Here is a 26,963-nt window from a genome sequence, read left to right on the forward strand (position 1 = left end):
GACCACTTTTCCGGTTCTCTTCGACTCGATCTTATCCTTTCTTATTTCCCTTGCTCGAAGAGGGGGACAGGTACTCGTTACTTCTACTCCAAAAATACCCCGTCGCAACACCACCTTCTCGGTTGCATCTACCACATCATGGCGTACACCGGACCATCACGAAATGTCGACCTGTCGAAGTATGTCTAGGAATCTCGCTAGTTGGTTTCGGGAGATGTTAAGAGATAGTTATCGGATTCGAGTTTGCTGATGGATGAATGAATAAATTACAGGACAGAGTCGGAGCTTACTGTCAACATCAGGAAAGCTACAAGCATTGGTATGTACATCTACATCTACTAGTACTACCCTCCCCTTGCTTCGCCCGGATGTCAGCTGCTAACGCCTATTTTATTGTGATAACAGAGGAAACTGCTCCAAAGCGTATGTTACACTCCTCTTGGAGCTGTATTTGCAGCATCATCCGTCCGGCTCCGATTCTAATTACACTGTCGTACATCGTATAGGGAAACATGTGCGCAGCTGTATTGTCTACACATGGGACCACAAGTCGTCGCAGTCGTTCTGGGCGGGCATGAAAGTGTATGGTTCCTCTTGTTTAAGCTATCGGCTGCCCTCGGTGGACTCGATGTCTCTTTTCTAACCGATCGTTCATCCTCTAATAGACAACCTATCCTCGCCGATGAGATTCAGACCTTCAAAGCCCTCCAGTGCATACACAAAGTCCTACAGGAGGGTGCTCCCGTAACCCTCAAGGAAGCGCAACAGCACACACAATGGATCGAGAGTCTTACCCGTGGCGTGAGTGGGGAAGGACTCAGGGGTATGCTACCAACTCACCAGTTCTCTACAATGGACTATTTTTCGGTTTTAACGATTGTAAATTAAACTAGGATACGGACCGCTTATTCGCGAATACGTTTATTTCCTTCTGAAGAAGCTTCAATTTCACCGACACCACCCGGAGTTTAATGGCACCTTCGAGTATGAGGAGTACATCAGCTTGAAGACTATCAACGATCCAAATGAAGGTTACGAGACCATCTCCGATTTGGCGACCCTCCAGGACCAGATCGATACCTTCCAAAAGCTCATCTTTGCGCACTTCCGACCTGGAACCAACAATGAGTGCAGAATATCCGCCCTAGTACCTCTCGTCCATGAGAGTTATGGAATTTACAAGTTCCTTACTAGCATGCTGCGCGCTATGCATCAGAGTATGATTTATCTGACCTTGAAGCAGAAATGTAATGTAGTTACTAACACTAGGAAACGCAGCTCTCGGTGACGATGAGGCCCTTGAACCCCTACGAAAGCGATACACTTCCCAGCATTACCGTCTCGTCAAGTTCTACTACGAATGCTCCAACCTCCGATACCTCACTAGTCTTATCACTGTCCCGAAACTTCCCCAAGACCCTCCGAATCTCCAATCCGAGGACGACAAACCGCCAGCATTGCCAGCTCGGCCCGCCAATGAAACCCCAAAGCCACGATCTCCGTCTCCACCTCCACCGCCCGCAAAGTCCGCAGAACCGCAGCCTATCAACGATTTCTGGTCGACTCAGGAGGCACAGAATCAGCTACAGCAGCAGCAGCAGAGGCAATACGAGGAGGAACAGCGAAGGCTACAAGAACAGCTGGAGGCCGAAAGACTACGACAGCAGCAACTTCAATACGCCCAGCAACAAGAGTTCGAACGTCAACAAGCTCAACAAGCCGAAGCCCAGCGTCTCGCCCAGGAACAACTTCTTAGGGATCAGTATGAACGTCAGGTCCAGGGCAAACTCGGAGAGATGGAGCGAGATCTTCTCAACATGCGCGGTCAGTACGAGCGGGACCAACTTCTCCTCGAACAGTACGACAGGAAGGTCAAGGCGCTCGAAATCGAGCTACAGAATGTTGCGATCAATGCCCAGCAGGCTGCCGCGTCGAAGGATGATCTTATCAAGTCATTACAAGAGCAGGTAGCACTATGGAAGAGCAAGTACGATTCCCTCGCCAAGCTCTACTCACAACTTCGAACCGAACACTTGGATCTTTTGCAGAAATACAAGGCTATGCAGTTGAAGGCATCTTCGGCACAGGAGGCAATCGATAAGCGAGAGAAGTTGGAAAGGGAGATGAAGACGAAGAATTTAGAATTGGCGGACATGATTCGAGAGAGGGACCGTGCACTATTTGATTTGGATAGATCGAAGGGCGGAAACAAGGATGAACTTGAGAAATTGCAGAGAGAATTGAGGATGGCGATCGATAGAGCTGATGGGGCGGAGAAGAGCAAGGGATCGGAGTTCTCAGTACTCATCAACAAGCATACAAGGGAGGTTGATGACCTGAATAGGGTTTTGAGAGATAAGCAGAGACAGCTCGATGAGTTATCAGCGAGGACGAAGGACGGAGATAGTGATCTTCAAAGGCTGCTGCGCGACAAGGAGGACGAGATTGATGTCATGCAGGAGGCTATGGATCAGTTGATTCGTGAGATGAAAGAGCTTCAAGATGTAAGTTTTTCCTTTTCTCGATTTTGCGAGAGAATTGGCCGCTAACTGGAATAGGCCGCTGGAGAACGAGACCTTGCGACTGGTAATCAAATCGACAATGTTTTGTTGGATCATATTGGCAAGCTCAACGGTCTTATCGACTCCGTCTTGCAGAGCGGTGTTAAACGTGTGGATGATGCCTTGTACGAATTGGAATCGCCAATGCAGGCTGGTAACCAGAATGCCACTGCGGCGTATCTGCTTTCTCAGCTTGAGAAGGCCGGACTCAGTGCCACGGAATTTGCCACCTCGTTCAACAACTTCATTGCAGACGGGCCAAATGGCGACCATTCGGCAATCATCAAGACCGTCAGTGTTCTCGCTTCCGCTATCTCTGATACTCTCGTCAATGCGAAGGGTATCACACGTCTTGCTCCGGATGAGAAGAAAGCAGATGCTATCATCAATGCCGCTCGGCTATCCGCGAATGCCACCGCCAAATTCTTCAACAACCTAATGTCCTTCCGAATCATCGACTATGATGACGAAGCGAAGATTGGAATTGTGGTTGCTGGAAATCACGACGTTCACCAGAACCTCCAGAAACTCTCCAAGCTTACCGAAGCATTTGCACCTAAGGGCGGCAGTCTTGCTAATCAATCCGGAAACCTTGAAGATATTGTCGACCGGGAACTTGGAGCCGCAGCCGCAGCTATCGAGGCTGCAGCTGCACGATTGAGCAAGATGGCTAACCGAAATCGAGACTACGATACCTTTGAGCTTGAGATCCATGATTCGATTTTGAACTCCGCGGTCGCCATTACTACTGCTATCACGGCTTTGATCAAAGCTGCTACGGACTCACAGAGAGAAATTGTAGCTCAAGGAAAAGGAGGCGGTTCCCGAACTGCTTTTTACAAGAGGAATAACAGGTGGACGGAAGGTTTGATTTCTGCGGCTAAGGCAGTAGCTACTTCGACGAATTTGTTGATTGAAACTGCGGACGGTGTTATCGTTGGAAGGAATAAACTCGAGCAGCTGTTAGTTTTCCATTTGTTCTCTCTAGTTTTTCGGGACAAGAGCTAACCTTTTGTGATTTTAGTATCGTTGCTTGTAATGATGTCACTGCTTCCACCGCGCAGCTTGTAGCCGCATCTCGTGTCAAGGCGACTTTTATGTCTAAGACACAAGATCGATTGGAGGGAGCCTCGAAGGCTGTTAACTCAGCTTGCAGGTCGCTGGTTAAGCAGGTCCAGGATATTATCAAGGCAAAGGCGAGCGCTGAGAATGATGTTGATTATACCAAGTTGACTTCGCACGAGTTCAAGGTCCAGGAGATGGAGAAGCAGGTATGTGAATTATTTAATATTTACATCGAGTTCATATGGGGTATTTTGCTAACTCAGGCGACTTTCGCGGTATAGGTTGAAATATTGGAACTTACCAATGCATTGGAGAGGGCTAGAAAGGATTTGGGAGAGATGAGGAAGCATTCTTACAGGGAGGAGTAAAGTCTTGGAGAGATTTTGAACCTTTCACCATTTGTTTATTTTCTTATTTTCTTTTCTTTGGAAATTATTAACTACTTTTGCTTGCTTAGCTATTTCTACCAAACCAGCATGCCAGTGTATTGGTTCCTTTCTTCTCCTTCTCGTTTATCTTTACTTGTGTTTGTTTGGAGGCACCTGCATCTTTCCCTGTTCAATACTGTTGGATATCAAAAATTCATACCTCTGATTTGATACTTCTTAATTTCATTTCCACCGGACAGCCATGGCTGTTCTTTTAATTAACCCCATATCAGATGGTTGTGAAGCTATCTTGATATATTGATCCATATTTGCATGGAAGTGACTAACAATCCCGAAAGTCATTATATAAGCGCCTAGGTATGATCAATTGTGCACTTAAGTTTTTGAGAGTATACGCGCGCAGTCGATCCTCCATTTCTGCTTACACTTCCTTTTCCTGTTTTTTGTTCCAATCATTCAATCATGTCGGTATCGTGATCTATTAATTGATATTTCAGTAGTGTTCTTGTATAAATTTGAATCTCCACCCAAGTTCTATATATAGTTATTATTTTCGAGAATCATGCACATTAACGTGGCTGCACCGGTGACACTTAGGATCAAAACATCGGCTAGCTGATCGTTTAGTGGGGTGTAATGTTGTTCATCCCGGAAGTAAGTTGGCAGCTTGGAATATATATAGATGTTAATCATTTGAGGGCCGTGTGGGGAGCGTTTTCTGTATTGAACATAGGCTGACTGGCCTAATTCCATCTTTTTAATTATCCAATTCATTGGCTAGCTTACTGCCAAAGTACTTTTAGTGGACATTTCTTGTTCCTCTTCTATGGTATTCATTGAATTGATTCTCCTAATTTAAATAATTTTAGATGCTTTGTATATAGTAGTTTAGATACTCGTGGAGTCCTATACGTGGGTATATGATCGTATGGAATTTGATATAGGATTATAATTATATGTATTATATTATTCTAGTTCTTAACTTTTTGCACAGTATATGTCCTCTTCAAGTTCATATTCCTTGGTAGAGGCCTGGTATCTATATTAAGATATTACGACTTGCATAGCCGGTTTGTCGTATGTATTTGTGACGCAGAACCGATTTGATATATACCTATTTAGTTTTATATATAGTGTGTATAGGGGATCTGAAGCTGAAAAATGATCCCCGATGTAAGAAGGGATATTTATTCTATATAAGTACTCCATGGTTTCATTTGGGATTTTGAGATTCGGTTTGTAGGAATGATTATTTAGGTCCCCGACATCGACGTTCGTCTACTCCTTTTTGTTGTAGTACACTGATAATGTATTGAACTACAATATATAAGCTAGGAACAGAATATGGATATGCAGATCATATATTAGATATTCATTGTATTGGGAAATTATCCGTTTCGGTGGCTGATGGTCTGCAGTGGTGTATTATGCGTATTGTTGTATATTGTTATAAGAGCCGGCCTTTAATATAATGGCGTCGTTGTAGGGTTCTTCGTCAGGACCGCAGTTCCTTTCGTATCATATCGTTCGTCCGGGGATACTGTAGTCTGCATTGACCTTTGTTTCCTGCTCCCCCGCTGGAAACTAATGTAGCTTCTGGTGGAGTTTCTTGCGGGACAAGCATACACCATCTATGTCTGGTTCAAAAGTTTGAACGAGAGTCTGCAGTGTCTGGTCGGTTCAGACGTGCCACCAAAAGTGATCATATATGATACTATCAAAACCTGCACAGAAGAATTCTACAAAACCAGCGCCGCATTGATCAATTCTACTCCAAATAAATTTATTTTAGCATCAATAGAATCCTCAGAAGCTAGCGCATCTTTCAAGCTATTTTTCAGCGGCTCCGCAGATTGCGAAAAAACCATTCTTTCACCCAAAAATGTCACGTGGATCAGCATGTATGTTGTATTTTGTAGATATATATCGTGTTGTGTAACCGGTGTCGAACATTTGAACTTGTCAAAAACTTATAGATGTTTCGGAGCTCTTCGAAATTTTTTGATTTCTGGTACATTGTCCCATCGCTCTTTTTTTGAGCTCATGGTCTATGCAAACCATTTCCCGTCCTTCTGGCTATAAAATTTGAGCCCCGTTCGGGCATCAGATTTGCTCCAATAGTGACTTGGATGAAAGCACCCCCGTCGGCTTTCTGTAATTAATTAGTTAACTAGCTGTTACCTTTTAAACCATAGTATTGCAAACAAGCGAGACCAATATGCCCCATATATAGGAGTTACACCCTCCGTAGGTATATTGTATAAAATTAGGGGCTGAAGAGTTTTTACGATCACCAGCGGCATGATTTGGCCATGTCAAAGGATACTCGGATATGCATATGCAACAAGTCCACGATTCCCACTACTTCGTTCGGCGTGTTTGTACGTATTTATACTTCCATCAGGGCTTGTTCAGTCCACTTGAAAAACGAGAGCTTTTGGCTATGGATATCTCATCTTCGGTTGCCATGGTTTGTATATATAATTTTTTTTCGTGGATTTTGCATGGTTGGTGGACCATTGGTTGTACTGGTTTTTTGCAATGGTTCTGAAGTAGAGTAGTATGATCATCAGCGGGCTTATAGTTCCAATCCGATTTTGATCATCTAAGACTAAGCCCCAGTCCTTTCTTCTAAGCTATTCTAGTCGCATGTGGAGGGAACACGCACAGTGCAAAGGATGTTTGTGTGTGACTTTAGAAGATATTATGGTTATTCGTATTTAGCCGCTGTATGATATTGAAAATATCCATAATATAAAAGTTTCGCTGGTGGTGAGCTAGAAATCAATCCGAGCATGGAAGTGATTAATCGATTTCTTTTAACGTAGCGTCGATAAAATCCTGAATGTGACGAGGGGCTTCTGCCTCAAGGGAGCTGTGATGCATAATCATGTTCCAACTTTGAATTCGAATAGGTATAGGTGTATATTTCTTTCTGATGGCTCTGGTGCCATCTGTCCGTCATGAGGTGTCCTTCACAGGGATCGGTTTTAGCAGCTTCGTAGATTCCCTTTGAAAGCTTTTTGAAGTCTCCTTAGCGTGCCACGCCAACCGAAATGCCTATAAATGCTGTCGACGAAAGGAAAATTAATCTGCCATAGAATATTCTGTCTCGAAAAGTGTTCTGCTGCACATTTTTTTGAATTCAAGACGGCGTAGCCAAAGCAGATATTGACGTCGAACCGTATCCCATCGCCTGATATGCTCTCTTGTTGTCTAGGGGTATAGAGTTTACTCGATTCATTGGTATTGATCTCCAGGAACCGAGGTTCATGTGTTCGAAGCTTACTAGGAGATATTGATACCTCAGATGTGATCTCGAATCTATGCGTATGTTTCGAAGGTCGTTCAAAGGATGTTGTATTTCGTAGGAGCTCTACGCATTTTTCTTTCTCTTCCTCGTTGCGGGGGGTAAGATGTCAATATTTTCGAGACGTGGAGCCTTAGTTCTTGATTAATTAGGACTTTCGGACATTCAGGCTGGTACGTTCTCGACGGAGACTTCTGATATTGATATCCACTCTCAGTTAAATCTCAACTGTGAACATGGAAGCACGGGTTGAACACCAGAGTAGCTGGATTCATTAGTCTGAAGATGGGATTTGACTCATACCCAGTTTGCTTTATTCATTATCTTCTATTATCCATACCCTCTATTTAAATTACGGGAGATATTAGAATAATGACGTTGCATTAATATAAGGGAGCCTTTAACTGACCGCTCAAATCCGGTGGGTCGACTAGACATCATTAACCCCTTAGTAACCCATAAAATGCATACTTTGAAGAATACATATTTTGGATCCCCTTTTTTGTAGCAACAAGCCCTTAGGTGGTGGGCTTATATGTTATATAAAGGTTTTCATTCAGCGGCTTTTTGGGGCCGACATCACCAAACCAGAGGCAGCTGATGAAGTCACAAGGCTGAAAAATTGGTGAATTTAATCTTCAGGGTACATATAAGAGACTTTAGATAAGTAAGGCGTCTATAGCGAGAACTAAGGGCTTGAGGACTTCGAACACATCATATCGAACTCGCAGCTATATATAGTGGGCATAGGTGGGTATAATTCCATAGTCTTTATAGGATGAAAGGATATGATATGACGTGTGAGGCGTCTGATAAATCCAGAAGTTGGTTTTATCCGCCGTGATAATATCTCGTTGCTGTTTAATTCCACGCTCGAGGTCCTGCTTTGAGAAAGCAAGTAACGGCACTGGAGTACTAGTGCCAGAGTAGGCCTTGTTCCATGCGCATGCTTGGTCTAATGAGAAGTGGGTACCTAGGTAGGTAACTGAGATGTCGAAGTTGGTAATGTTTTTATACTCTCGAGGCTAGTAGTGTTAGAGAGTGAAGAGTGAAGAGAGGGGGGGAGAAGGCATATGGGAGGCAGAGGGGGGTTTATATACCCGCGTTCGACTACCTTCGACTCACTTTGTGGAAGTCAAATCATAGCCAGCAAGAGTTTTCTCAGCGTTTCTAGAACAATGTCGAATACTACTCACGGAAGATATGTATCCCTTTAAGCCCCTAATAAGCTACTGATAGTAGGGACTCTTTGGGGTTCAGATTGCTTAGCTTAGGCGGTCGTCTAGAAAACGTCCGACAGAGTTGATGATGAGCTCAAAGATGCCACACTAATCAATTCTAGCCAACAGGACCCTACATCCACAAGTAGTCCCATCCCTCCTACAACATGGGAGTTCTTCACGTGAATCAAGGGACGTCGACCAGAAGTGCGCAGTGTAAAACTCTTGAATGAGTAAGGATAAGTCTATCGGTTATCATAACAGGAACATTGAAAATCCAAACCACTTAGCTAAGATCGATGAAACAATGGACATGGCAAACATAACAGGCTGACAAGACTCGATTCCATAAAAAGACAAACAGACCCTATTCCCATATTCCCAGGTAACATGAAAACCCAGCCCCACATAAATGCTGCATTTTGCTACCACCCGCAAGATTAAGCTTTCCTCACCGAAGCAACAAGTAATGATGGAGAGGAGTGGAGAAGGAGAAACGACCCGAGGACACCATACGAATGCGACAGGGAGAGAGAAGCAACAACATAAAACAGGGGGAGGTTGCAACCACTGCTTAGGCAAGCGGCCAATTAGAAATATTATTAAAACCCGTTCATGGAGGTGGCTAGAAACATGCGTATTAAAGTAGCCGGTAACGAGGGTAAAATCGGACAAAGAAAATAGGCACTTAAAGGGCTCTGTACGGTGACCCATGCATGTTGTATCCTTATCTCTAAATTGCTTTAGCGCGACTGTTTCTACAGCCTAGTGCCCTTAAACTCATAGCTGAGAAAGTTCCTCTGTAGGGTCGTCTAAGCCCATATTCTTGTATTCGTGATCACAAGCGTAGAGGTTGATATGATAGTCCCCACTCGTCGCACACGCCAACATCATCCTATGAGGGTGGAACGTGAGGATCGAGATTGGAGATGAACCTTTCTGGTGAAGGAAAGTAGAATAAGGCTTGACAGATGAGAGGTGCGTGCCGCTTGTGTTCCAGAGTTTGATTTCATGATTAAGACCTCCGCTGTGATAATTGTTAGAATCAATAATTTTAAGAGTGGGGGGTTACTAGGCAGCAGAAAAACTTACGTAGCAAAGACAGGCGCATGTTCATGTACAGCCAAACTCCTCATGCCGCTCTTGTGCGCCATGACTTCTAGAACTGCGTTTGGATTCCGAATATCCCAAAGCTTAACGTCGCCGTTGGTGCTACCGGTGACAAGTTCTCTCAGGCCACCACGTTGCATGTGTACTTTCGTTATCCATGCTTTGTGTTCTTTCCATGCCATTACCATGGCGTCACGAGGTTCGAGCCGGCGGTCGTATACTCTCACAGCACCATCGCCAAAGCCAGCTACAAAAATATTGCCAGCGACTTGGTCGGAGGTGAGTGAAGTTATGCAACTGCCGGACCTTGCGGGGATATCCTGTAGGCAAACTTCTCTCGGTGCATCCCACACCCGGATGACTTTCATATCACCACCAACAAGCAATGCCCCACGTCCTTGCTGCCACTCGGCGACTAAACCGGAACTTCGGTTTGACGGTAGAAGATCCGTCAATGCCCTCCAAGCCGATACAAGTTCTATATTTCGGTCGTCTTCGTAGTTTTTGTAAATTCGCACAACACCGTCTCCACTCCCAGTTAATAGAAGAGCCACATCATCCTCATTGAGGAACTTAACATCCGTAATACGGGTGCCGGAGGGATTTCCGTTGCTGAATTGGTTAAGTCTGTATCCCTTACTCCAATCCCAAACTCTATCCCCAATGTTAGACATCGCTCGTGAGAGAATAAGGAGTGGTACTTACGAAACCGTGTCCTTGTCATCAACGGATATCATGTGATCCTCAAACTGATGGAGCAGGAGTCTAATCGGCTGGCCGCCGTTGTTTAGCAGCCCAATTTGCGAATCCCATTTCCCGATCGCTGCCCTCTCCTTCTGTGGCTGTGTCCGCGAGATGATATTTTCATTCCGGTTACGCCTCCAGAGCCGTTGATTATAATCCAAACTTCCGGGCTCGTCCGCTTCCGTTGGCTTCATTTGCGGTTCTCGGAAGTACTAAGATATGGAGTTAGCTTACATCTAAATCGTTTTGAATAGTCATTCCCAATCCTACCTCTACACTCCACTCGAAGAAAGTACTGGTGAGTGGAATCGTTGGTGGCTCCTCATCAGTTCTAGCGATGAAGTTCTTCGGTGTAGGTTGCTTCTTCTTGAAATATCCCCCAAATATCCCCCCATCCCCTGCCCTCTCTCCTGGCAGCCTCTTATCGCCAGGGACCTGTCGTCCATTCGGCATAAGTTTGTTGGGTACCTTGTCCATAGGAGTGAGGTCACCCCCACCTAGAGCAAGGTTTTTCAACGACGTTGCGATACTGAAAGTTCTCTTAAATGTACTTGAAAAGTATCCATCAGCCGCCGATATGTTTGGTGAAACCGGTGCTGATTTGCTGGCTTTTAGCTCTGCCTGAGCGAGAGATAGTTCCCTCGGAACACGGATTCTTAGCCGGGAGATCTCGTCGATAATTTCTTGCGCCGGGTCACCGAGCGGTGAAAGTAGCAGAGCACGATGGATATAATCCACAATGACAGTTGCGTTTTCTGCTACTTCGATGTAAGGATCAGCGGACAGCATCATTGCCGTAATCCAAACGCTCGAGTATATTGTCTTTTCCGAGATGCCATCTATTCTATCCCGAAGGCTGGTATGACCTTTCATGTGGGCAAGCTCTCCTCGTAGAAACTCAAATGCAGCAACAAGGAACTTGCTTTCGTATCTCTTGATGTAGACCGAAAGGAAGACTGCGAGCTCCTTTCTCACCATGCTGCTACCATCTCCAGTAATGTGAATAGCGGCAGCGGCCATCTCAGCCTCGTAAGCAGCAATCTTTCCGGATTCATTGTCTGGAGTGCCAATCAAGGTAGAAATTGCATACAGGGCTGCTGTCCGAACTTCCGGAACAGGGTCCACAAGCATCGCGCAAAGTTTTAAGTGGGCGTCTTCTTTGTAGCCTAGCCACTTAGCTTCTGGATATTCATGCCAGAGTTGCGAAATACATAGGCAAGCCCATTGTCTCAAGAGCGGGTTTTCCGGTTCATTGAAATGTGCAAGGCATGACTGTAGAACCCCGGGATTAATGCAGACGACTTGACCTTGGTGGAAACCCTTGCAGAAGATACTGAGAATGAATGCACACATTGCCCGATGTTCGGAAGCATTTTGAATGGGAATACCGGAGTTTGGGGTCAGGATTTGTGTAAAGTAACTGTATCCGTTATCCTTCAACAAGTCAATTTGGCATGAGGGATCTACTGCTAGCAGCCTAGCCCAGATGAATACCATGACCGGTTTAAGTTCTGCAGCAGCAGACTGCAAAAGCTTGAGAACGTATGGGAAGATTCCAATACTCAGAGCCAAATTAACCGCCCATGGCCCAAGGTCTAAGAACTTTGACAGAAGGATTAAAGCCCGCAATCGGTGAACCTGACTCAGCAAAACTTGCAAAACTATTGGAAGTTGATCTGGAGGTCTTCGATTCGCAGTTCCTTGAGTGAGGTAGACTTCGAAAGCCGTCAGTTGCTCGGAAAAGAAAGACGAGTGCTGGTATTCAAATGCCGGGCCGCTTTCCTGTGCCTTCAGTAATTGAGGAAGTTGAGACAAAACGCTCTCCACCGCTAAATCCCATGACTGCCATAGTGGATGATGATGGGTGCTAGGCAATGCGGGACAGGAAACAGGGTGACACTTGTACACTCTCATGATCCGCTGCGCAAGAAGGAAGTTTCTAAACAAAGCCGCGACCATCAGGTCTTGCCGGAATAGTTTTTTGAAAAGCGGTCGTGGGAGGGTATTCCAGGCGATAGTATCAGTAATCGCGGTAAAGATCCAATTCAATTCTCCCAGGGGGGTTCTTCTTTCCTGAAGCCGTCCTGGTATCTTCAGGGCCATCTCAAGAGTAACCGGTGATGGCAGCGGGTTTTGAAGAACGTAGAACCGAATTGCTATTTCGATTGGGGTTGTCAGGCAGCAGGTGAAAAGATCAGCTGGGAGGTCGGGATTCATCGGCAAAGTTTCTTTAGGCCCACAAGCCGCCAATTGTATGCAGTCAGAATAAGAAACGGTCGAGCCCGGCTCCTTAGACGGGTTGTCGCGATTCTCCTGCTCATGCTTTTCAACAAATCTGTTAAAATTGGCGACGATGTTTCCAGCATCACTACAGTCGTATACAAACAAACTAGGCGCACCAAGCCAACTTTGTAGATCGTATAACGATATGGGGATGTATTGTGTATAGTTCTTATTAAAAACCCAAATCTCCCCGCTACTCGTCGGCTTTGGTACGCCGTGGCCGTTATAGTGGAAAAGTATGCGCTCGTCCTTGGCGTTCCTACGTAAGGAGCAGCAAAACTTCTTCGTTTCTTCGACAGAAGGGTCCAAATACTGTTTGTACCGTGTCCGGATACTCAAAGTTTCATATTGGGATTGGAGGTTCTTGCCAATCATCTCTAACGCCTTGGGGCTTGGGTGGGAACCCGTGTCCACCCAGCATTCAAGTTTAGCGCATGGGTTCGTTTTGACGACATCTAAGTTAGGTCTATTAGCAGGTCCACCACTAAAAATGAGAACGCAGTATCTAACCTGGTGGGTCGACGCCTATGTTCAAGCACAGTACCAGAGCAGCGGAAACTGTCTTAAGTCTATCCTTCATCCTCCATTCCTGTACAAATGCTGCATCCGTGTATCTCGGTTTGCCTCCTGTATCATGCCGTTTATCGTTGTAGTACATGTAGAAGGCTTGTTCGAGCAATGCGAGGTATTCCTCGGAGTTGTATTGCTCCGCGAATCCATGCCTCACCGCGAGGTGGTCGCCCGGTAGAGCAGGTTCCTCCCAGCTGCCTCCCAGGTCTGGGGAACGATCCAAAGGCTCGATATCCGGCACCTCTCGCTCGAACATTATCGAGGGTCTAGCTCCCCTTCCGAGGGTTCCATTTCGTAGAGTACCATTTCGTCCGTTCGGCATTACGCTAACTGATTTTCGTTTTGAGAGTTGTTGGTTGGGGGCCCCCTCGCCATCGGAATCACCACTGTTGTCGGATGTCGAGTTCGAGGTAGAAGTACTATCCTTCGAAGGAGCGGTGAGAGCTAACGGCGCCATACTTTTCCGTCGTATAGATCCTGCATCAGGTCCATTCCTCCGAATTTCGCTCATTCTACGAGTTGCAGGATCCTCATAATGACCATTTGTCAGCCGGCCGTTTCCGTTAACGTTGCCGTTGCCGTTTAAATGGTATTGACTCGAATGTCTTCGCTCCGAAGCGGCCGGTGTCGAGCCATTTGGTCGCTGGAGGGCAGTCATCGCGGACGGCGTGGTGTGTAGACAAATAAAACAGGAGCAGACGACGCTACTCCCGAACTTTCAGGTTTAATAAATATAATTAAGTGTTTGATAGAGTTTTGAGGTCGTGACGATTTTCGGCCAGGGAGACGGAAAAGCCTAATAGCGCCAGGACATGATGGTCCAAATGATCAGGTTTCGCTTAGCCGCGTAGCAGCTACCTGGCTGGGTTACAGTTGTCTGCTGGTTGCACTTTGGTGCAGATTCCGGTGACGGTCGATCGAATCTAGAGCAGAAAGGTGCGCAGAAGTGTCGCAAAGGCAATCTTGAAATACTATAGCGGTTACCGACGGAATGTGATGGCAGGAAGAGTAGTCGGGAGTTTGAAGAATTTGAGCGATGGGATGGTGACGAGGTTGTTTCTGAAGTCTTGTTTTAGGACGAAGAAGAAGAGAATGTGTGGCTGAAAAGGAGCTCGCGTACCAACGTGCGGCTCCCTCCGACCACAGATGATGACCTGGACAGTCTACGCTGATATCCAGACCAGTCTATAATCCCAGCACGGCCAAGGCCAAGGACAGCCAGTCCTGCCGAACCCTGACTAATTCGGTTTTTATATCGCTCTTAGTGAATTAACTTAGAGATTATTTAGAGGCCGATGACGATGGCTCTATGGCCACCGGTGTTCTGCCGTCACACTGCGTAGAAAGGTGTATACATGTATACCACCTCTATCTATTAAATAGCTCTTGGCCACGATCAGACTGTCTCTGCATAGGCTATTTTGTACGCCCATGTGATTGCATTTAAACATTGGTGCAACAGCCAACCCTGGCAGTCGGATTAACCACCGTCCGGAAGAGGAATCCTTTGAGTGGAAACGGGAAAGTTTTAAAAAGCATGTACACATTGTTTTTTTTTTACATTTGATATCCAAAGCATATACACAGTTGATTAAAAAAGACAGCTATTTCGCCCTCAAACCTCATTTGGCAGATGACTAGGACACTGTGATATAGTACTGTGCTGAATCCGTCGAGTTCACGAATCAAAAGAACAATTGGTTCACAGGTTTTGTCAAGTCATATCTGGCCCCATCTATACAGACTCAAATCACCAAACTCCCGCCGTATATATTGAGAGGTCTACCAGTCCTCCTTGCCAAATTTGTTGAACTTGTCATGAAGATGCTATACCACGGTTAGCATTAATCCTTCTATGCCACTCTCGCAATCCTTAGAGTCTCTCTCACCTTCGGCAGGGTAACTTCCGGGATGATAACAGAGTGCAACGCCGACGGCGCCTCCTTTGGCTCCTTGCTCGGGTCTCCGTGAGGGTGGTACTTGTACTTGTACTTGGCGTTCGGGTCATCGGAGTGCCATGGCATAGACTCTCGGGGGTGGGCGACAGCTTCGTGAGAACTAGCAGTAGTGGGCTTGCTGACTATATGAGTTCGGAAGTGATATTAGACTCTGTAGGCCCCATTATAGACAATTGAACAGATATCCATCCGTACCAAAGTAGTATCCAGCAGCACCGAGAATACCGGTCATAATGGCGCCCAAAACCTACAATTCGTCCCGCATTAGCCGTTGGACCTCGGTCATTAGTCCTCCAAAAGTCCCCTCACATATAATTCTGGATCCCTCTTAGCACCCTGCTTGAGGACAGCAGATCCCGCTTTCGAAGCCATTGTTTCGGTGTGTAGGTCGTCAAATACAACGATCGGGTTTTGGGGGTTTTCGAAGGTCAATTGTTGGAAAGAGTTGAAGTCGAGGTTACTTTGGGTGGCCTGACAAGAAGAGCATTCGATGATGAAACATTCCCGACGCCAAGACAGGCGTCATATATCCAACAGCCAACACATACCGGACCTGAGGATATCGATCCAACGACCTTGTGAACATTACTAATCCGGATGGGTGATATCATATCATGGCATCACAAGTGCAAGAGAAAGAGCCGCAACCGGCATATCTCGCTTCCCCAGGCTCAATTCTTCATGCGGACAAGAAATTCTACTCAGCCGTTTCAGCAGCTCCGCGTACCCTGAAATCCAAGGTCACTATTCCACCCCGCTGCGCCAAAGCGTTCCATGTCCCCGCAACCCACATTGTACGCTTTTCTACGCCATCAGGTCCGCAAGTAGGGGATCTAAATATTTGGAACGCACATAATTCGCAAGAAAGGTTTTGGGCGTCCAGAACTCGGCAATTACAAGCAAGTCATGTAACTACGTACGATAGGCTGTGGAGTTGCTTGCCGCATCTGCGGCCCATGGTGACGATAATTGGCGATTCTTTAAGCGACTTTGGAGTTTCAAAGTGGGGCGGGAGGTGTCATGACTTGCTTGGTGAGCTTACTTTTGAATTACCATCTCTTTCTCGCGAGGACTCCTTTTTCCGCAATTCTGTTTCATCAAGAACAAGCTCTAACTTATGGGTGTTTTTAGGAACTCGCTGCGATCCCTATGTAAATAAAATGCTTACAGGTGATGACTATGACTTTCAATGCCACTCCAACCTAGTCAGATCAGTCCTACCATTCGGACTAGCGTAAGCCTCAAACTCAATACTCTTAACATGGCCAATCTTAATTAAACTGTCAATAGAGAGTCGGACGTCCACGATGTCCTCAATATTTTTCAAGTAACAGGCCTAAATAGCCAAGGAAAATACTTCATGGAAGCGTCGCCTGCCAGACCCGGGGACTATATCGAGTTTTTCGCGGAACAAGATTTACTCATGGCACTGAGTACTTGTCCCGGTGGTGACTTGTCAAGGTGGGGGTGGGGCGAAGGAAGTGCTGGAGATGAAGCAGATGAGAAGCAGAGCATGTGGGATTGTTGTAGAGAAATCAAAGTAGAAGTATTTGAAATTGATAAAGAGGCAAAGGATGTTTTAAAAGATTGGAAGGAGCCGAGAAAGCCCGGTTATAAAGGAATGCACGGTATGAATGTGCCAGGAGGCGAGCTCATGACTTCAATTAAGATGTGGACAGCCGACAATAGTGTGGAGGTTGGCCAGGCTTGAGATCTTGACGCTTTAAATTAAGTTGGTATATGCAGCTGAGTGCCAATACACCACATATGATATTTGCCATCGCAAATTCGTAAAATTAAAGGCTGTTTATTTTAAAGGGCTTGGCTTCGCTGCCTTCTCTTTTTTTCGATCGATGTACTTTTGACACGCCTTTACGGCCACATTTTCCACCATACCGGACCACCACTCCTTACTACCATACTTCCACAATTCCTCTATAACAAGAACCAACTTTAACGCTTCCAGGAAGGAATTGGAACCGCCAATATACCAAGGACCACCCACAATCTAAAACCAAGCTAGTTAGCGAAAGATCTAATTCAAACACTCCAGTACTATCTTACGTAGTTACCGCCGTTGTCCTCGTATACTAAGTTCAATTCCCATCTATGGCCAATCACGACGATCGCTGGAACGCAATGTAGGAGCTCCCTGTCTGCACCCAGCGCTCTTGCTTTTTCCAATATAGCAACGGCCCCCATGCCGGCATGCATTTGGTCTTCTTGCCAGTTCCCCAATTGGCATGTTGCTTTAATAGCGGCAAATGCGGGACAATATCTTGAATCTGGATCCCAAAGCGGACTCAGGGTGAAATCCCCTAGGACTTGTTCCTCTAAAGACTCTTCAACCTTTAGTTTGTGCAGCGGTGACTGTGGATAAGAAAAATTCGCCTCAAGCATGAAGTTGACTTCAATATCAAGCACATCATCAAGGTAGGCTGCCTCAAAATAGCAATCCTCTCCACTGTTGGTAATGTGAGTAGCCTTGTGATAGTTGAGGTTAGGGAAGGGATAAGTCCTTACGTGTCCATGTACATCCTCTTGACTTGGAGTTTACGAATGGGTTTCTCGAAAAGCTGCTTCGTCACTACCCCGTTTAGAATACAATTGACAAGTTCGTTCCACGGCTGTTCATCGGCGTTGAGTATAAGCAAATCCGTGCTCATCTGAACAATTCGTTTAACTTGTAGCAGGAGCGCCTTGGTATTATCCTCGATAGTCTTTGCCTTTGTAAATATCGCATTTGGCAAATACACATCCGGATACTCTTTTTCCAAATCATCCTGAATGATATAGCTTATTAGCTTTTAGCTCCGAACAGAGCACCTAGCCTATTATACCTTTATACAACCCGGAAGACATTTTTGTATTAGATTGTCAGGGCTAGTTCGTTTCAAAAATTCTTTGACGCCGGTAGGCAGGGGGCCTTTGATAGTTTGGTTGAGGTGTGAAAATAGTATAGGTGGATTAGAATGACGAAGTTGAAGGCGGGATTCTGCAAAACCCGCCCACTTTTCTGTTCCAAAAGATTCAAGATCGGAGGAATCTAGTTCTGATTTTTTATCGTTGAGGCTCGAATTCGAACTCGCATCATCCTTTCCGGGAGATATCCCGCGTATCGTACTCGGGCTACTACCAGCATCACTCCGGTCTAATTCGAAATCCGCCAAATGTTTTTTTGCCTTTTTTATATCTTCCGCAAGAAAAGGACGGTGAATTGACTGTGGTATATTTGGTTGAAAAGGAAACTTTCCAGCTTTCTGTACTTTTTGGAATTCCGGTATGTCTATGGTCGGCGGTAAATCGGACAGCTTAGGCAGGAGTGCTCTCTTTTCGGGCGGTAGGATTTCCGCCAGCCACCGGATAACCTCAGGGGTAGCTTGAAGGGTTAAATTCTCCTTGTGCTTTTCATTTTGCTGTTTATATCGTTTTGTTGGAATGGTTGGAGGAAGAGGAAAGCTGCCCGGGGTCGAACTAGACGTGGACAAAGATCGTTTACGCGTAGCTATAACCATCATCAATCGCCTCGCACAACAATCAAGAGTTCCTACTAGGTAATTAGTCCAGAGCCTAGGTCTGTGGGCTCCCAGATTCAATGGAGGACAAGCGATCGGGACCAAGTACCCTCCAAGAATCGTAAACTCTGGCTGGGACTAGCTGGCTGGGTACTTTGTATTTACCCTCTTACGCGTTGAGTTGGTGGTTGCTGTTCTGTTACACAAGATCGACAAACGACGATTGACAAGGTCACCAAAGACGCTACCTGATAGGGCAGTTTCTGGGTTGTCATTCAATTGACCTGACAGCAAGAACGATTTCAAGAGCTGGAATGTTGTTTTAGAACCATGATATTACATCTGAAATTAAAATTTCAGATTCTTTAAGTTATCTAATATCAATTGAAACTAGCCCCCGATACTGTAAATCAAGACCCTTGGGTTTGGGTTTGGTTGGCCTGTAGAGCCCCAATTCCCTCCAGTCTTCGCGACTGTAACTTTGGGAACTCCACCCTGATAGCTCTAGAAATCTCTCTCAAACACCGAATATAGTTCGAAGAAACCTCAGCTGGGGTAAGTTCCAGCTGCTGGAGCTTTTCATCCGAGGGATCCCCCACAAAATCCCACATCTGAAGATCATAAAAGTTCAACAAGTATAGAACCCTCTTGACTAGCAGCCAGCGCTCGCACGATTAGAACAAGAACATATCCGCAAACCATAGTCAAAATGAAATGTCCTTGGTTCTTACCACCCATGTTCAAAAACTCGGCAACTGTGGCAGGAAAGACTAGCAGGAAAGTATGAATTCAGGTGCTTGATATAAGAAAACGCCACCTTCTCCTCGCCTGGATGTTAACACTGGTAGAAGTTGGCATGTGTTTCTCCGCGCAAACTTATTGTTCAATATTATTCGGCAGCCATATTCCGCTCTATCCCTCTTACCATCTCAGCCCACTGACGTAGAGTCTCGATATTATCCGCACGTCTGGAGTTTTGCGGCTCAATAGTATCACGACCGATGAGAGGGTGAACCATAGCGGTGAAGTTAGTCAACGTCGAGTAACGTACTAGAGTGGTTGGGTTCGCCAACGTGCAGTGGAAGTCGTGAGTTTCTGAGCTAAAATAGCTTCGAAATCGAATCAGGGGTTTGTAAACTCTAGCGTTGGAAATCTACTCGGAGTTCGCCCTTCAACGCACCACAGGGATCAATCAATACCTGACGAGGTTACACCAGTTAATAGGTACTTCTATTTTTCGATATTTCATTTTCTGACTCCAAGCTTCATAGATATAAATACGCGCATGCGTTAGCACCAATTCAGAGAGATCGAGAAGTAATATAATGTTTATATATACATAGTCAGTCTGCACATATATACAACTTGCCATACAAGGCAAAATTCCAATATGAAATATACGAAACCCGGGGCCTTCATAGTACTTACGAAGGGGCTAATGATATTCAAGAACAATACTGATAGTGCCAAGGATAACATGTAATATAGACCGCAGACAGTTAAAAAGCTTAAAATGCAGAAACTCGGGCCCATAGATTTTATGGGTTACATGTGCTCACCTCTATGCACGGACCGTGCCTCGCGGCTCCCAAGCTAGTCAGATATCGAAATTATATTACATGATATTTAGCGGGGCCCGCCTGCAAGGGAGGTGGGGCCTCGAAAAAAACGGGATCACATACAGCCGCAGTCGTCTTTGTCAACGTTGGGGACGACGGAAAAACTGAGACCCACGAGGTTGGTTTTCGGGTGGAGGACTGTCATCTGGATTTCAGTAGATTCTCTTTTACATACTTGGTAAAACCATACTAACAAAAGTTTTCATGCATTATATACACGCATACGGCTTATTTATTTCTCAACGGTCTACACCGACGCTTAAGCCTTGATCGTTGAGTACCCCGCTAGCATATCTAAAAAAAGATTTATCGGAATATTTCCCCTGTTTAAATCCTCGAGGTCTGAGTACAAGGCAAGGAACTTCAGCTTTGGAACCTTTCTAGTTAGTATGCAAGGAACCTCATATCCTGGTCTTGACCACGCGAGACGGCTTCCTCCAGACTACACACAATTACCTATTCCGTATCCACGCTGTATATTCCGGGCATGTAAAAATCTCACAATGAATTCATGAATAGGAAAGCCTATCAACTAATCTCCACCAAATACGCACCCTTAATGTCAAAAAAATGTCTACGAGATATCTCGACCGAGACAAATAACAATACTGTTGGCTTCAACAAAATCAACCAAGGGAGTTGCCGATTTCAAAGAATATCTTTAGAATTAGTTAGTTAACATAGTAGTTCGTCTAGAGATCGATAGTATTGTCGAATGTTATAAAATGGGGATAATTGCACCCCAAAGTCGTTATCTTCATTCCTCATCCACTGCAGCTTCAAGCTAGATTAACCATCCACTTGAAAACTTCTGGGTTCTTTACTCAATTCGAGGCTACCTTTGATATCATCTTCCCGCCAGACCACTTTGATATTTTGACAATGCATTTCAATCCTAAGTCTATGGTTTTGGCCATATTGGCCGCGGGTGCCACCGCCAGCCCCTACCCAGGCGGAGGCAACTACTGTAAGAGCAAGTGCTCTCCAGGTCAAATTGACGACGCCTTCAATGCGCCATCCTATCTTTCAGATACCAAAAACTGGTGCCGGGGGTATTTGCACCTTCCAGCTACTATATGGGTCACGCAAACGAAAACGGCCTATGTGACCAAGTAAGACCACGTTAATTCCCGATCTCACAACTATCTATCTATATATAATCGCGCATGAGCATATGAGTACTAACATGATACCGCATAGTTACTTCAAGCATACGTCGACCATCACAAAGACTTACACAGCCAATGCTGTCACTGTCACCAATACGGATCTCGAAACCGTAGTCGTCACTGACCAGGAGACCTCGACGACCGTAGAAACCGATTTTACCACTGTTGTGGAAACCTCCACATCGCTCATAACCGTCGTAAACGAAGTAACTCAGACGGAACTAGTAACTCAGACGGACGATGCTACAGCCACTACCGTTGTCACCAACACCGACGTCGTCACCGAGACAGATACTATCTTTGCTACTTCTACCGTCACTAAATTCTTCCCGAAACCGTACTACCAAAAGCGAGGAAACAAGGTTCCATCTTACCTTCCCCAGGACATGTCTCCAGATCAAATCGGTTCCCACTGTAAAAAGATCAATCCCTGCAGCACGAGGACCACGTATGTCACAAAGACAATTACTATCCCGTCTTACAAGGAGACCAAGACAGTTTTTACTTGGGTCACAGTGACTCCAACCGCTACTACAGTCGTCACCGTTGTCGCCACCAACGTTGAAACTATCACAGTCCCAGAAACAGTCACCACTACTGTCGTCGAAGAGTCAACCACTACCATCGACTCCACCGCAGCGACTGTCACCGAAGTAGTCGCCACCGAAACTAACACTATCGCCACTACTGTCATCACCGTCGCAACCAATACTATCACAGAAAACACCGTTAATACAGTTGTCGCAACAACCACATCGACGGTAACTGTCACTAAGAAGGCATTCTGCAAAAAGGAAACCGAATACTGCCAACTTGATCATCCGGAGATGTGCTGCAGTGGGTATTGCGTCAAAGTCTTCAAGACGCCAGTTTGTTGCGTCCCAAAGGGGTCAGCTTGCGATCCTTCTCACCCTGAAGGATGTTGCTCTGGCAAATGCAAGGCACAGGGCTTCTCATACGGAAAGCCAGTTTATAAATGCTACTAGTTAACGTTTTTCAGATATGAAAATAGGACAGCGCCATATGTCCTGCGAACTGTAAGCTATATGGAACAATTCAACTACGACCCGCTCATATAGTATCTTATATATCTCTGCATGTATATGCAACAAAAAAACCTTTGTTTCTTATTCAGTTTCATTTTCTTCTTATCTTTGTTGAGCGAGCTTCAATGCGATCATATCAAATGTATGAATACAGCTTGTTGTGTACGATACGCAATCTTTGTCAGATAGCTAGCAAGTCTCCGAATTCACAAAGAATATACTTAAACAATCTTGATATAGCTGTTATCTCGGGAGCGGATCTTACGTATGTGTCTACCAATCAAAAGCTTTAAAAGCTTCGAGTCCCCAACGTTTAATTCAACGCTAGCAGCTGTTACATAGTCGTAGTTATCGTCCCGTCTCTCACAACACATAGCTTGACAAAATACCACAACTTCAAGTATTTGAACGGCTAGTGGCGTTATGGAGATGTTGAGGTTGGTTGGAGGGCAGAGGAAGGAAGAGGCTTGGTTGCGGTTGGTTAAATAATAAGCACATTGAAGAAAGGGATAGTTGCCCACCTAACGTGTGTTCACAATGGGTTACCCTGGGGCTCCCCGTAGTAATCAAGCACTTGATGTCACCATCGAGAATATTCCATCTCATTTACACCGACTTAAGTACTTAGTCAATACCAAGTTTGCCATCTCCTTAAATTAACCTACCCATATCATCCTGCCACCCTATCTTCCCACCTTTCCATCCCTCCGTAACATCCTACGGGTTTCCAACAAATAGCAATGATCGCTTGGGCTACAATCGCTCTATATACTTACCTCTCTTCGTCTTTTCTATCCTAGGGGTGCCATCTGAATTGTTCACCTTCGTAATTTCTTATTCTTCTTCTTTCTCTTCCTCACTTACTTAAGTAGTATACCATCCGATATTTCAATGTATGTTCCACCCCATAACTCTACGTGACATATAGCTAATGGCCATAGATGGCTAGGACTAGATCTGCTAAGGGCAAAGGCATAGCATTAGATGGCGAGTCTAATATTCCAAGAATTCATGCCGCAAATGCTGCTCCTGTCCATCTAGAGAAAATGCCGTTGCCTCGCTTCTCAATAACCACGGGGCTGCTTGATAACATATAACCATTGATCGAGACTCAAATCACCTTCAAACGATTGATGATTATCAAAGAGGCTTTCAAAATACCATCAGTCAAAACCCAGAAAGACTTTCAAATGATGACGAAAATCTTGAGCTCGAAAGCCCAGGATTTCTTATGTGACTGGAATAGCAGTAACGAGTTCATCTACGATGCGAATAGTAATGGACGTTACACTAGGAAAGAGATTGGCCTATATGTCATAGCATTACAACATATAGATTCGGCTCCAAAACTTCCAAGAGGATTTGAACTAAGAAACTACTTGTTTCAGATGAACCTTGAAAAGGCGACACCGGGCACAAACCCAACAAAATCCTATAAGTCCGAGGATATCAAGCATCTGGAAAGCGCAATAATGTTCTATGTTGGATTCAAGAACTGGATGAGAATCCAAGTGGATAATTTCCGAGTCCCAGACGAGATCAAACCAGGTCAGGCCGAAGATACATCAATCGAAGCGATGATGCGGGCTGTTTCCGGGAGCAAACAGACGAAACCCAAGCAGAACCAAGGGGATACACTCGAGCTCGGATTAGAAGAAGATACAAATAATGACGATGACGAAGAAGAAGAAAGAGAAAATACAAAGTTCAATCCACATCCCAGACTCTCTAGTCGACAGGCAGTGCAATTGTGTATCAATCTTTCTTCTGAAGAAGATCGAATGCATGGGTTTGGTCCCCAATCAGGCCCAGAACTATCATCTGAGGCCAGTTTCCAACCAGAGCGGACAATACCCTTCCAAAGCAAGGAAACAGAGCAGCTCCCACCCGGCACCTCCTCTACACTAAAAGATTTCCCGACCATATCACGTCCCATCCCCATCCATCCTTCACGAGAAGAGACCACCAGTGTACCACACTCTATCATCACTAAATCTTCAGACGATTGAAGCCGTGCGGGGATCCAGTTTTTCTTAAGACGGAAAATCAGCCGTAAGTCAGATCCTGGGGTATTGAGACGCCTTAGCTGTTGGATACAGCGTCTTGAAATATAAAAAATCCCAAAGAACTTTCAAACCCATCTACATGTACAATAGGTATACTCACACCCTTTGTTTCAGGTTCCCGGATATGTATTTACAACCGATCGATATTGATATAGCTATATAGTTCAAATTATATACATAGAATTTGAAGATCGAAACAAATCGCTAAGAAAACTCCGTGTGCCACTACTCCAGAAGAAACGTTTTTACAAGATAACTCCTTGCACCGTCCAGTCTCGAAACTATAAGGAAAATACAAAATTTAAAGTGAGTCCTACCAGGTGCTCATCATACGCGACCGCCTATTTTCAACCGCTATCCCATTTAGAACACCGACGCAACGACCCCCAACGAAATTCTCCCACCATTCGTTACATCCATACGATCGAAGCTCTTCCACCACGCATACCACCGTAAGAGCCCCCAAGAACGTTTTTGTGTCCTCGAAAAGAGGCGTCGGCTCGACACAAAAAGAGCCATCTTCTGTTTCATATAGAAGATTCAGACACCAAATACTACCAATAACTGTGAAAAATGGCACACAAGAAACAATAGCATCTTCTGCTCCCAACGACCGAGCCTTGAGCAGAGTTGAAGCAGCTCCAATCGCACCATGTCTACGAGCTTCTAGTAAGTCTCCGGTCGCAGACTTGACCTCTGCTAGGGCGAAGAGGGGAGAATATCGGCAGGTTTGAAAACGGGTAGGATTGAGAGAGACGTATTTTGGATCACTGTGTAAGTGATTCCTGGGGGGTGTGAGTTGAGTTCCTAATATAAATGTATTAGTAAATACGTTTCTATGGATCTAGTTTGTGGATTGGTTAAGAAAATACCTGTATCTTCTCCCAAGCTACGCCCTTGAATATGAATAGCCACCCCGACATCCGGTGCATTTTTGGGTAAAGTATTAAACCGACGATCTATCGCCAAATGCACTTCCAAACGGGACTCCACCTCTTCATCAAGTCCAGTACCTTCCAAGATCCTCACAACTAATGGACGCCAGCCGCTCTCTGGCACCCGATCTATTGTATTATGCATAGACTGTCGGACAATATTGTTGATGTGATCAACAATATTCCCAGTAGTCTCTGTTGAAAAATATGAATCGTCAAGCCTCTCTCTCGGGTACATGCCCTTCAACCTAGCCCGTTCCCATATGGGAAGACAGCCGCGAGTAAGACGTCGTGGATTCAGACGTCTTAGTAACGCGCTTGTCCCGGCTGGTAGTAAGGCGGTCGAGTCTCCATTTAGTCGGATAGAAGGTATACACTGAGTAAGATCCACAGGGGGTATCATATCAGCGCTAGAAACAGACTCATCTTCCACCGAGCTGAAATTGGATAAACTGGTAAGATCGTCGTTCGAAGACAAAACATCCTCATTTGCATACTCTTGGGGGTCGTAAGGCTGATCAGTTGTGTCGATTCCGGAAAGCCAACTTAGAACGTGTATGCGTGTAGAAGGAAGTGGGAGGCAAATAGAGAGATGCTTGATTCTTGCGTCTAAAGAACTTATCGACTGTACGGAGCTAGGCCGTCCGGGAACGCTGGAAGACATGGTGTCTAAGCTGAAGTCTAAAATGTGTAGGTTGTAGTGTAGTATCCAGCAGGCCTCGACGGGGATATAATACGATGTTTCGAAACAAAAGCCTTCAAGTTGTAGATAGATAAGAGCTTATACAAAAGTACCCCTCTCAAGTTTATTTTACGGAAATGCTATTCAGCTAGTAGGAGATGGGAAACAATCAAGGATAAGGTCAATCGAGCCTAAGTACCCTCGATAAGGGGTTATATACCAAAGTCGATAAGCGATGCACCTAGGCATCTTCTGCATGATTTATTATCCCGATCCGCTACTACCTACCGCAATTTCATGATGCATGATGTTGCCTGGGCATCGGGAATCCAGGCCCCAGTACAACAGAACCGCATTTGTATAACAATATATCTTGGCGGAGGGGGGTTCTCTAAAGTGGTAGTGTAATGGAGCTGGCTAGTCTCTAGCATGATATATAATTGATTCATAACCCCGCAGGTCGAGGCTTAGTCTATCCAATCCCGAGCATTAGTGCCCAACTTGAGAATATCTCCCGAACTAACAAGGATAATAAGTCTGGTATCGGCACCAAACTACTGCACATTCGCTTGTGACCGACCAACTAGTGCGATGGCGTAGCCACGAGTATTAAAAAAACGAATGCTCGGGCTGGGTCGATTAAAACCCACACAAGGGCCATCTAAGAATGCATTGAAATTCGGAGTCTATCTACCGAAGTTGACCATAAAAACGCCACCAA

General features: G+C 45.3%; 8 protein-coding genes across 8 annotated transcripts; 4 read left to right on the forward strand and 4 right to left on the reverse strand.

The window, feature by feature from the left end:
- Positions 1–138: 138 nt before the first annotated feature.
- Positions 139–3,994, forward strand: AOL_s00079g186 (uncharacterized protein; the record flags this gene model as incomplete). The annotated part of the gene is made up of 10 exons (XM_011124061.1): positions 139–179; positions 273–319; positions 406–423; positions 507–582; positions 666–823; positions 894–1,217; positions 1,279–2,504; positions 2,559–3,523; positions 3,586–3,832; positions 3,908–3,994. 10 exons carry the CDS (start codon positions 139–141, stop codon positions 3,992–3,994), a joined length of 3,189 nt encoding a protein of 1,062 aa, XP_011122363.1.
- A 5,331-nt stretch (positions 3,995–9,325) lies between these two features.
- AOL_s00079g187 (uncharacterized protein) lies at positions 9,326–13,910 on the reverse strand (the record flags this gene model as incomplete). The annotated part of the gene is made up of 5 exons (XM_011124062.1): positions 9,326–9,572; positions 9,638–10,309; positions 10,361–10,611; positions 10,670–13,137; positions 13,193–13,910. The coding sequence occupies 5 exons, from the start codon at positions 13,908–13,910 to the stop codon at positions 9,326–9,328; spliced, it is 4,356 nt and encodes a 1,451-aa protein (XP_011122364.1).
- A 1,124-nt stretch (positions 13,911–15,034) lies between these two features.
- AOL_s00079g188 (uncharacterized protein) lies at positions 15,035–15,582 on the reverse strand (the record flags this gene model as incomplete). The annotated part of the gene is made up of 4 exons (XM_011124063.1): positions 15,035–15,079; positions 15,142–15,332; positions 15,406–15,457; positions 15,520–15,582. 4 exons carry the CDS (start codon positions 15,580–15,582, stop codon positions 15,035–15,037), a joined length of 351 nt encoding a protein of 116 aa, XP_011122365.1.
- A 242-nt stretch (positions 15,583–15,824) lies between these two features.
- AOL_s00079g189 (uncharacterized protein) lies at positions 15,825–16,921 on the forward strand (the record flags this gene model as incomplete). Its single annotated transcript, XM_011124064.1, has 3 exons — positions 15,825–16,242; positions 16,342–16,444; positions 16,501–16,921. The coding sequence occupies 3 exons, from the start codon at positions 15,825–15,827 to the stop codon at positions 16,919–16,921; spliced, it is 942 nt and encodes a 313-aa protein (XP_011122366.1).
- A 96-nt stretch (positions 16,922–17,017) lies between these two features.
- On the reverse strand, positions 17,018–18,072 carry AOL_s00079g190 (uncharacterized protein; the record flags this gene model as incomplete). Its single annotated transcript, XM_011124065.1, has 4 exons — positions 17,018–17,218; positions 17,275–17,674; positions 17,734–17,977; positions 18,051–18,072. 4 exons carry the CDS (start codon positions 18,070–18,072, stop codon positions 17,018–17,020), a joined length of 867 nt encoding a protein of 288 aa, XP_011122367.1.
- A 3,154-nt stretch (positions 18,073–21,226) lies between these two features.
- Positions 21,227–22,499, forward strand: AOL_s00079g191 (uncharacterized protein; the record flags this gene model as incomplete). Its single annotated transcript, XM_011124066.1, has 2 exons — positions 21,227–21,456; positions 21,545–22,499. The coding sequence occupies 2 exons, from the start codon at positions 21,227–21,229 to the stop codon at positions 22,497–22,499; spliced, it is 1,185 nt and encodes a 394-aa protein (XP_011122368.1).
- A 1,253-nt stretch (positions 22,500–23,752) lies between these two features.
- On the forward strand, positions 23,753–24,568 carry AOL_s00079g192 (uncharacterized protein; the record flags this gene model as incomplete). The annotated part of the gene is made up of 1 exon (XM_011124067.1): positions 23,753–24,568. One exon carries the CDS (start codon positions 23,753–23,755, stop codon positions 24,566–24,568), a length of 816 nt encoding a protein of 271 aa, XP_011122369.1.
- A 370-nt stretch (positions 24,569–24,938) lies between these two features.
- Positions 24,939–26,224, reverse strand: AOL_s00079g193 (uncharacterized protein; the record flags this gene model as incomplete). Its single annotated transcript, XM_011124068.1, has 2 exons — positions 24,939–25,432; positions 25,498–26,224. The coding sequence occupies 2 exons, from the start codon at positions 26,222–26,224 to the stop codon at positions 24,939–24,941; spliced, it is 1,221 nt and encodes a 406-aa protein (XP_011122370.1).
- Between the last annotated feature and the right edge of the window lie 739 nt (positions 26,225–26,963).

Source organism: Orbilia oligospora, assembly GCF_000225545.1.
Source record: "Orbilia oligospora ATCC 24927 unplaced genomic scaffold scaffold00079, whole genome shotgun sequence".
In the NCBI taxonomy this organism is placed as follows: domain Eukaryota; kingdom Fungi; phylum Ascomycota; class Orbiliomycetes; order Orbiliales; family Orbiliaceae; genus Orbilia; species Orbilia oligospora.